The sequence below is a fragment of the Ranitomeya variabilis genome, chromosome 2 (genome assembly GCF_051348905.1).
Source record: "Ranitomeya variabilis isolate aRanVar5 chromosome 2, aRanVar5.hap1, whole genome shotgun sequence".
NCBI classification, from domain to species: Eukaryota; Metazoa; Chordata; class Amphibia; order Anura; family Dendrobatidae; genus Ranitomeya; species Ranitomeya variabilis.
Window position 1 is genome coordinate 224,100,145 of NC_135233.1, and position 10,892 is coordinate 224,111,036.

General features: G+C 50.9%; 1 protein-coding gene across 1 annotated transcript; it reads left to right on the forward strand.

Moving 5' to 3' along the window:
• The first annotated feature begins 220 nt into the window (after positions 1-220).
• LOC143809270 (ficolin-2-like) lies at positions 221-10,244 on the forward strand. The gene is made up of 8 exons (XM_077292376.1): positions 221-366; positions 4,890-4,994; positions 5,315-5,359; positions 5,686-5,724; positions 7,246-7,373; positions 7,653-7,782; positions 9,205-9,339; positions 9,722-10,244. The coding sequence occupies exons 1-8, from the start codon at positions 297-299 to the stop codon at positions 9,967-9,969; spliced, it is 900 nt and encodes a 299-aa protein (XP_077148491.1). The 5' UTR covers positions 221-296; the 3' UTR covers positions 9,970-10,244.
• Positions 10,245-10,892: the final 648 nt, after the last annotated feature.

Consider the following 10,892-nt stretch of genomic DNA (forward strand, 5'->3'; position numbering starts at 1 on the left):
ACCAACGTGATCACGTGAAGATGTTTTTGTCCGGACTTCTTTTTGTGATCCCAGTATGTGGCCAAGAATTTCTACTAAAATAATCATTGGAGGGTGTGCGTTAGATATATGAGAATTGAGGCTCGTGTACCATATTTGGGAAATATTTCAGAAGGACAGGGCTGGGAGAGTGCGGCTCCCCGGGGAGGAACATTAGGGGTCACACGAACTATATAAAAGTGAAGGTCTTAGCTACAAATGTATTCGGGAAGTTTTGGTGGAGTTCTGGAAGACGGATCTAATCTCTTGAGGCCGTCATGTGGGTCTCGGTACTACTGTTGCTTGGAATTGTTTCTTGGCTCTGTAGCAGCGATCAGTCCTGTCCGGGTGAGATTATATATATATATATATATATACTAGCTATTGAACCCGTTCTACGCCCGGGTGGCGAGCATTTATATTGGAATATGGTCTCCATCCTGGTATGTGCTGCTCCTATCCTGTCATATGCTGCTCCATCCTGCGCCCCCATCCTGTCATGTGCTGCTCCACCGTGTCATGTGCTGCTCCATCCTGCGCCCCCATCCTGTCATGTGCTGCTCCACCGTGTCATGTGCTGCTCCATCCTGCATCCCCATCCTGTCATGTGCTGCTCCACCGTGTCATGTGCTGCTCCATCCTCATCCCCATCCTGTCATGTGCTCCCATCCTGCGCCCCCATCCTATCACGTGCTGCTCCATCCTGCGCCCCCATCAGTGCGGGCGGCTGTGCTGAGTGCGGGCGGCTGTGCTGAGTGCGGGCGGCTGTATGTGACGTGGCTGTGCTGGGTGCGGGCGGCTGTATGTGGCTGTGCTGAGTGCGGGCGGCTGTATGTGACGTGGCTGTGCTGGGTGCGGGCGGCTGTGCTGGGTGCGGCAGCTGTGGACGGCTGTGCTGGGTGCGGTGGCTGTGCTGGGTGCAGCGGCTGTGCGTGGCTGTAGGCGGCTGTGCGTGGCTGTGCTGGGTGCGGCGGCTGTGCGTGGCTGTGGGCGGCTGTGCTGGGTGCGGCGGCTGTGCTGGGTGCGGTGGCTGTGCTGGGTGCGGCGGCTGTCCGTGGCTGTAGGCGGCTGTGCGTGGCTGTGCTGGGTGCGGCGGCTGTGCTGGGTGCGGCGGATGTGCTGGGTGCGGCGGCTGTTCTGGGTGCGGCGGCTGTGCTGGGTGCGGCGGCTGTGGGCGGCTGTGCTGGGTGCGGCAGCTGTGGACGGCTGTGCTGGGTGCGGTGGCTGTGCTGGGTGCAGCGGCTGTGCGTGGCTGTAGGCGGCTGTGCGTGGCTGTGCTGGGTGCGGCGGCTGTGCGTGGCTGTGGGCGGCTGTGCTGGGTGCGGCGGCTGTGCTGGGTGCGGTGGCTGTGCTGGGTGCGGCGGCTGTCCGTGGCTGTAGGCGGCTGTGCGTGGCTGTGCTGGGTGCGGAGGCTGTGCATGGCTGTGGCGGCTGTGCGTGGCTGTGCTGGGTGCGGCGGCTGTCCGTGGCTGTAGGCGGCTGTGCGTGGCTGTGCTGGGTGCGGCGGCTGTGCTGGGTGCGGCGGATGTGCTGGGTGCGGCGGCTGTGCTGGGTGCGTCGGCTGTGGGTGGCTGTGCTGGGTGCAGCGGTTGTGCGTGGCTGTGGGCGGCTGTGCTGGGTGCGGCGGCTGTGGGCGGCTGTGCGTGGCTGTGCTGGGTGCGGCGGCTGTGCGTGGCTGTGGGCGGCTGTGCTGGGTGCGGCGGCTGTGCTGGGTGCGGCGGCTGTCCGTGGCTGTGCGTGGCTGTGGGAGGCTGTGCGTGGCTGTAGGCGGCTGTGCGTGGCTGTGCATGGCTGTGCTGGGTGCGGCAGATGTGCCGGGTGCGGCGGCTGTGGGTGGCTGTGCTGGGTGCGGCGGCTGTGCGTGGCTGTGGGCTGTGCGTGGCTGTGGGCGGCTGTGCTGGGTGCGGCGGCTGTGGTCGGCTGTGCTGGGTGCGGCGGCTGTGCGTGGCTATGGGTGGCTGTACGCGGCTGTGCTGGGTGCGGCGGCTGTGCGTGGCTGTGGTCGGCTGTGCTGGGTGCGGCTGTGGGCGGCTGTGCTGGGTGCGGCGGCTGTGGTCGGCTGTGCTGGGTGCGGCGGCTGTGCGTGGCTATGGGTGGCTGTACGTGGCTGTGGTCGGCTGTGCTGGGTGCGGCTGTGCGTGGCTGTGGGCGGCTGTGCGTGGCTGTGGGCGGCTGTGCTGGGTGCGGCGGCTGTGCGTGGCTGTGGGCGGCTGTGCTGGGTGCGGCGGCTGTGGGCGGCTGTGCTGGGTGCGGCGGCTGTGCGTGGCTGTGGTCGGCTGTGCTGGGTGCGGCGGCTGTGCGTGGCTATGGGTGGCTGTGGGCAGCTGTGCTGGGTGCGGCGGCTGTGCGTGGCTGTGGGCGGCTGTGCTGGGTGCGGCGGCTGTGCGTGGCTGTGGTCGGCTGTGCTGGGTGCGGCGGCTGTGCGTGGCTATGGGTGGCTGTGCGTGGCTGTGGGCAGCTGTGCTGGGTGCGGCGGCTGTGCGTGGCTGTGGGCGGCTGTGCTGGGTGCGGCGGCTGTGCGTGGCTGTGGTCGGCTGTGCTGGGTGCGGCGGCTGTGCGTGGCTATGGGTGGCTGTGCGTGGCTGTGGGCAGCTGTGCTGGGTGCGGCGGCTGTGCGTGGCTGTGGGCGCCTGTGCGTGGCTGTGCTGGGTGCAGCGGCTGTGCGTGGCTGTAGGCGGCTGTGCGTGGCTGTGCTGGGTGCGGCGGCTGTGCGTGGCTGTGGGCGGCTGTGCTGGGTGCGGCGGCTGTGCTGGGTGCGGTGGCTGTGCTGGGTGCGGCGGCTGTCCGTGGCTGTAGGCGGCTGTGCGTGGCTGTGCTGGGTGCGGAGGCTGTGCATGGCTGTGGCGGCTGTGCGTGGCTGTGCTGGGTGCGGCGGCTGTCCGTGGCTGTAGGCGGCTGTGCGTGGCTGTGCTGGGTGCGGCGGCTGTGCTGGGTGCGGCGGATGTGCTGGGTGCGGCGGCTGTGCTGGGTGCGGCGGCTGTGGGTGGCTGTGCTGGGTGCAGCGGTTGTGCGTGGCTGTGGGCGGCTGTGCTGGGTGCGGCGGCTGTGGGCGGCTGTGCTGGGTGCGGCGGCTGTGCGTGGCTGTGGGCGGCTGTGCGTGGCTGTGGGCGGCTGTGCTGGGTGCGGCGGCTGTCCGTGGCTGTGGGCGGCTGTGGGAGGCTGTGCGTGGCTGTAGGCGGCTGTGCGTGGCTGTGCATGGCTGTGCTGGGTGCGGCGGATGTGCCGGGTGCGGCGGCTGTGGGTGGCTGTGCTGGGTGCGGCGGCTGTGCGTGGCTGTGGGCTGTGCGTGGCTGTGGGCGGCTGTGCTGGGTGCGGCGGCTGTGGTCGGCTGTGCTGGGTGCGGCGGCTGTGCGTGGCTATGGGTGGCTGTACGCGGCTGTGCTGGGTGCGGCGGCTGTGCGTGGCTGTGGTCGGCTGTGCTGGGTGCGGCTGTGGGCGGCTGTGCTGGGTGCGGCGGCTGTGGTCGGCTGTGCTGGGTGCGGCGGCTGTGCGTGGCTATGGGTGGCTGTACGTGGCTGTGGTCGGCTGTGCTGGGTGCGGCTGTGCGTGGCTGTGGGCGGCTGTGCGTGGCTGTGGGCGGCTGTGCTGGGTGCGGCGGCTGTGCGTGGCTGTGGGCGGCTGTGCTGGGTGCGGCGGCTGTGGGCGGCTGTGCTGGGTGCGGCGGCTGTGCGTGGCTGTGGTCGGCTGTGCTGGGTGCGGCGGCTGTGCGTGGCTATGGGTGGCTGTGCGTGGCTGTGGGCAGCTGTGCTGGGTGCGGCGGCTGTGCGTGGCTGTGGGCGGCTGTGCTGGGTGCGGCGGCTGTGCGTGGCTGTGGTCGGCTGTGCTGGGTGCGGCGGCTGTGCGTGGCTATGGGTGGCTGTGGGCAGCTGTGCTGGGTGCGGCGGCTGTGCGTGGCTGTGGGCGGCTGTGCTGGGTGCGGCGGCTGTGCGTGGCTGTGGTCGGCTGTGCTGGGTGCGGCGGCTGTGCGTGGCTATGGGTGGCTGTGCGTGGCTGTGGGCAGCTGTGCTGGGTGCGGCGGCTGTGCGTGGCTGTGGGCGCCTGTGCGTGGCTGTGGGCGGCTATGGTCGGCTGTGCTGGGTGCGGCGGCTGTGCGTTGCTGTGGGCGGCTGTGCGTGGCTGTGCTGGGCGCGGCGGCTGTGCTGGGTGCGGCCATTTTCTTGGTCCTGCTCCCGGAGTCGGCGCCTGCGCAGTCCGCGCTTTCCGGCGCCATTTTCTTGAAGACACTGCAATGTGTCTTCAAGAAAATGGCGCCGGAAAGCGCGGACTGCGCAGGCGCCGATTCCGGGAGCAGGGGGACAGTCACGGCCCGGAAGCGCGTCGGTGGAACGGGTCAGGTAAGTATACTCACCCTCCGCCTCCTGGCTCGTCCCTGCTTGTCCGGTGGAGATCGCGGTGTGCGTTCAGCGCTTACGCATACCGCGATCTCCTGGGAGCGTCGCTCTGTGCGGTCCAGACTGCGCCGGCGCTTGCGCTTGCGCAGTCTATAGAGGCTTCGGACAGAGTGACGCTCCCAGCGTTATATTATAGATATATATATATATATATATATATATATATATATATATATATATATATATATTTTATTTTTTTTATATTTTATTTTATTTTTTTCCTGGCAGTAGGTCTTATTGAGCATGGATTCATTACTTTTAATGCTATAACTACACATTATAATTGTATGATATTTGGGAAATAAATGATTCCAAAATGGTTAAAAGAAAAAATGCAGCACTTTTTACCAATTCATAGGAGGAAAAAAAAATGCAATCCTAACGTGTGACCACAGCTATAACCTTATACATAACATGTCTATTACATATTTGCATTACTATAGTCTATATATTTTTTGTAACAACATTTTTTTCTAACAGAAGTGAAAGTTTTAGGGATTGGAGAGTCGGATAAGTTGTCAATCCTTCGAGGTTGCCCTGGTCATCCGGGTCAGAAAGGAGAAGTTGGGACACCAGGAGAAAAAGGTTGGTACATGGAGAATAACTATTACAGTTTATGGGTTGTGTGGGTTAGTCCTATGTTGTAGTTTCCAGTAAATATTTCCAAATGTTTCATCATTCTAGACCCCTTTGATTTACTATATATGTGCATACCTGCCATAAAGAAAGCCCATGTGGCTTCTGCCGGGCCCAAAATTGGTCTTCTCCCCTTTTTAATGAAGGGCAAGACCCTTCTCAGGGATGTGATGCCGTCAAACAAAACCTAAAAATGGGCTAATTTTGTAATCTTGGCTATGGGGTCCTGCTTCACTGTGTATAAATCTATTGCTTTTTTTATTTTCCAGGACAAATGGGACCTGCAGGAATCATTGGACTTCCAGGGAAAACAGGTGAGTCCAGAACTTTGTGCCTCCATACCGCATCGGTACATGTCTCGGTTGTGTACATGAGGCTTAATAAAAGGAGCCACCAGGAACAAAAAAGGAAGGAACGATTAGAGAATCAGCATTGTGATGAAGCCTGGGTGACTGTGACAAAATCATGACCCCATAGATGCTAACATGGCTGTCGTCATGTGCACAGAGCTAGAACAAGAAGCCCTGATATTTCAGCAAACATCTTATTTATGGGCACTGTTGTAGCAAGCCTGGAAAGCTGTGGGGGATAAAAACTGCTCTTATAAAGTTTCTTATGCATTTATATATTTTTCTTTTAGGAGAGAAAGGGGAAAGTGGTGTTATTGAGCCGGCATACAGTAAGTTAAATGTCTAAATGAGAACTGCATGTCTTCTGTTGCTCCACAATCTGTTCTAGATCCAAATTGTCCAAAATACTAGTCACTAAGCAGCAACAGAATAAAAAAATAAAACCATGAAAACGAACAACAAAAGACAACAAAATCCTCTCTTTAGCCCATTGGTGCCACGAGAGGTGGCGAGTTCTCCTTCAATGGAAGTCTTCAAACACGGGCTGGACAGACATCTGTCTGAGATGGTTTAGTGAATCCTGCATTGGACACTATGACACTGGAGGTCCCTTCCACCTCTGACATTCTAGGATTCTATGATATCCCAAGTTGACCATATATGAATGCCTCTAAATAGTTTTTTAGGCGGATTCCTTTTGGAGTCCACGTGATAAAGAGCTAAAAACACGTCAAAAAAATAATAAGCACATGCACAGCAATCATACACCGAAACTATTGCCCACAATGCTGGTTTTAAATAGTATAAACTTTATTATTATCAAAATATACCACAATAAAAACACAAAAAATAGATAAAAACAAAAATCAAGTACAGGAACAAGACTGGTGGGTATGGCTACAAAATATGGCTAAATACATATCAAATACATAACGGGACTACACAATAATTTATCAGTTCAAATAGCAGACAGCAGTCATCAAGCATAAAATAAATATAAAGTGCATAAACGTAGTATATGTGGCAAAACCACAATCAATAGTATAGAACCATAAATAAAGTATGCCAGAATGCTACTGCCTGCTGTATTAGCATGTAACGCCAATAAAGCCCATATGTAAAATATATAGCATATGCTTACCTAATAGGAGCCAAGAGCCAGGGACCCACCACACCCGACGCGCGTTTCGCTATGGAAAGCTTCGTCCAGGGGTGGTTGTTTTTATCTATTTCTTGTGTTTTTATTGTGGTATATTTTGATAATAATAAAGTTTATACTATTTAAAACCAGCATTGTGGGCAATAGTTTCGGTTTATGTTTGTAGGTTTTGCCCTACGTTGGTATATATCATTAGGCTCACTTATAGGTGTTGACATGCACAGCAATGTCAAAACTGACTTGCTGTACACATGCTCCTTCTTTTGTCACTTCTTTCTAACTGTTTTAGGCTTCGAAAGCTGTGAAGCAACTAAAAGAAATGACCGGTCTATTCTTCACAAAGTTTAGCCAATCTCCTCTTATCAAAAGGATTCTTCTGACAATAAGTTGATCACACAGAGAAGGAATCTCACAGCACGTGTTCTACTCCCCCCACAGCACTCCCACAGGGGAAATGAAGTACTGCACTCAGAGTTTGTTTTACTTTATGGTTTGTCTGTGTGTTCACAGATGTGGGGTCCTCCTGAGTATTATTTGCACCCATTTTTTCTCTTTGACTAATAGGGTTCTGAATGCAGGGTCATGGCTTAACTCTCTATTAACTAAAAATGCCCTTAAGATTGTTGGAAAATAATTTTCTAAAGCAGACGGCACCTTTAAATGAAGTTTTATTGTTATATATGTGTCATAGCTGCCAGGAACTGCAAAGAAGAACAGAATCAGGGGTCAGTGTTCAGTGACTGGTACACCATATACCCAGATGGCAGCCAGCCTCTGAAGGTGCTGTGCGATATGGACACAGATGGAGGGGGATGGATTGTAAGTATACACATCACAATGAGAAGGTTTTACTGGAAACTTTGGACCGATCTCAATAGTATTCTTTCCTATTGACTGGTAGCAGGGGTGTAGCTATTGGGTGCAGAGGTAGCAGTTGTACCCAGGCCCTTGCAACTCTGTTTTTGTTATAGGGCCCTGTATAGTTTTTAGGATAGTGGTAGCTTTTTTATGGACTTTATGGTCTAGACGAGGTCTATTCCTACTTGCCCCCAATAAGTTAGCATGACTCGAACATTTCTGGTCTTTTTACTGTTTCAGGTGATACAGAGACGTTGGGATGGATCAGTGGATTTTTTCCGCACATGGGATAATTATAAGAACGGGTTTGGAAATCGGTTGAATGAATTTTGGCTGGGGAATGAAAATATTCATCAAATAACTTCCACAGGTAATGATGATTTCTTGATTGATTTTTTTCTGGTTATTGCGTGACCTGTTTTGTGCATCCAAAGTAAAAGGGTCGATAAGAGGCTGGACTAGTTTATCTGGTCCTCTGTTATTTAAGGATAGAACTCTATCATCTGACCATGTTTCATTGAATGGGAAAGTAGAGCTTAAACCTAACTAGTAACGCTCCAATTTTATTAATTCATTGATCAGCCCTTGCAAAGTTATGATTTTTTTGTAATATACTCCATTAACTTATTTTGCTTCCTTCACTCTCAAACTTGATGCTGAAAGCGCTGTTTTAACTGACTACTTCATGCTCTTGAAGACGCCACTCAAACACTCTTTACTAGCACTCGCCCTTCGCTGCCTTCTCTGCTCCCCTTCCCCATGCTCAGACATTAAGACTGTTTGTATATAATGTTTAGGTATGAATTTTTGATAGAGCAGCAGTTCAAAGCAGCTTCTAAAAGAACATGAACTAGGCAGGTAAAACAGGACTTTTAGTATGGCGTTTGAAAGTGTAGGAAGCAAAATAAGGTAATAGAGTATATTACCCAGATTCACAGCTTTGGAAAGGCTGATCAATAATGGAAAAAAAAAAAGGTTTAGATATTCTAGGTTTTAGTTGTCTGTATTTTTGTTAAGGACCTTCTCTTGTGGAGAGTCACAGTCTCTTGTAGGTCAGACCCAATTACTAAGTAGTGTAGAAGTGGAACATAGTGTAAGGTGGCTGTCTAACACCTAGTGGATGTTAGATAAACCTGAAGTAATGATTTAGTATCTATAGGACTAAAAGGGATTAATCGGCCATGACAGGTTAATTGTGAACAGCTGAAGAGTTGGGAGAAATGGCTGCTCATCATCTCTCCACCCCTGGGTGTGGTTTTCTTTGTAAAATTAGACCTGTTTGTCTCAAAGATGTCAGTGTGTATGGAGGTGTGCAGATCTCCTGGATTGAATGCCTTTCCTAAAGGACTAAGAAGCTAGACTCTAAGCCAGGCGGGATGACTAGCACTATTGTATGGATGTGTTACTTTATGTTTCACTTTGTGCTGGACAAAGGCTCTAAGTCTTACTGTGATGTCATTTCTGAGGACTGAAATAAACCAGTCGGACTTTATATAGAAACGGTTCCTGTGATACCTCAGATCAAGTGAGTAGCAATGTTACAATACATAAGATAGCTAATGGCCAATCTCTTGTCGGGCTGACAGTTATCTGTTTCAACATCTCCTTAAGTCGTGGTATATACTTCTCAAGTCAATTATGGGTCATAAGAAGGAACAGAGGGGCTAGCCCAAATGCTGTGACCTATGCCCACCCCAAGACACCACTTTTAGACAAGTTTATATCTATATTTTTTTTTAGCCATTATACCTTCCATTTTCTAAAGTTCCTGTGTATATCTTTCTTTCTAAAGGAACGTGGGAATTTCGTGTGGACCTTCAAGATTTTGAAAGTAAAAAGGTGTTCGCCAAGTATGCAAGCTTCAAAGTCTTGGATGAGTCTAAGAAATATGAGTTATTAATTGGAGCCTTTAAGGAAGGAAGTGCAGGTGAGAGTCAATTTGGGCAAAAAGTCCTTCACATGAACTGGTTTAACTCGGAATGTCGGAATCCAAAATTACCTCCAATATGCTGAGTTGGTGCAAGTAGTAGGTCTACAGGGGATGTGGGGGGAACCTGTGCAGGACTCTCCGGAGGAAAAATTTTGATTTATGGAAGGGTGTGGTGGGCTAAACAAAAGAAAAGCCCTTCTGTCATTGATGGCAAAACCATAATTGGGGAATAGGGGACATGTTGATCTTTGTTACCGGTCCCTCTTTCTTCTATGTAGGTCACTAACTGTATATAGTAAAGTTTTCATAGCATAAAGTCAGTAGACGTAAAACCTGAGTAATTAGCGCATGACTAGCCGAAGTCTCTGTTGTTTTGCAGGTGATTCCATGGGAGATCTAAACAACATGAAGTTCAGTACTAAAGATCAAGACAATGACATTTATGGGATGAGTTGTTCCGAAGTCTTTAAAGGTGGCTGGTGGTACAACAACTGTCACAAAGCGAACCTTAATGGGTTATACCACATAGGAGAACAGACACACAGTGCGATGGGTATTATCTGGACTACTGCAAGAGGATCTAAGTACTCGTTCAAGCATTCAGAAATGAAGATCAGGGCAATTTGAAATAATCACAGAGGTTCTGACCCAGAAATTTGTGAATTTCCAAACATTTGTATGGATTTTTTAAGAATCTAGATAGGTACCAAAACACATAGCAAAGGGGAATGTAAATGTGTGCAATCCCTCAACCATCCCTGTGTACTCATCTTACTTTTCAGGGATATATTAAAAATCCAATCACAGGTCACAACCCCTCTTCTTTATAACTTATATACTTTTTATCCTCCACTAAATTTGCATGTTGTTCTTAATTATAGGAATAAAAGTTATGGTATATTATATAGGATTTTTTCTGTTTTTTTTTTTTTTTAATTGATGCAGAATCATTTCTTGCTTTTGTTTCTGACATTGTTCATTAGCAAATCTAGTCACTTCTCCTAGCTGTCTCCTTCAAGAACATAATTGACGGAGAAGAGGAGGAAGCGCTCTGCCTGTCTTGGAATGAAAGAGTAAGTGATGCTTGATGAGGGAATCTGACATTGAGCCTGTTGCAAATTACTGCTTTCAGCAGAATCATCAGCACTCAGATATTGTGGGAAAAACCGTGGTAAACCATTACTTGCACAACATGGAAGATTACAGGAAGAACAAGACTAAACAAACCAGAGAGGTCATACAATATAGTTAAGAACATATCTTGTTGCAGATTTTTAGCTTTCAGCAGAATAATCAGTATTCTGACATTGAGGGAGAATAAATTGTTTTATTTGGCACATACTGCGACCATTATCTTCATCAATGCAACATGGAAGATTACGGGAGAAAGAAGACAAAACAAAGCAGGGAGATCATGGAATGTAGTCTGGGACATAACCTGTTGAAGATTTTCAGCTTTCAGCATAATTTTCTGACTACTGATGATTCTGCTGAAAGCTGACAATGTGCAACAGAGAACATGGTGTAATATGCAACATTGTTACATTAGT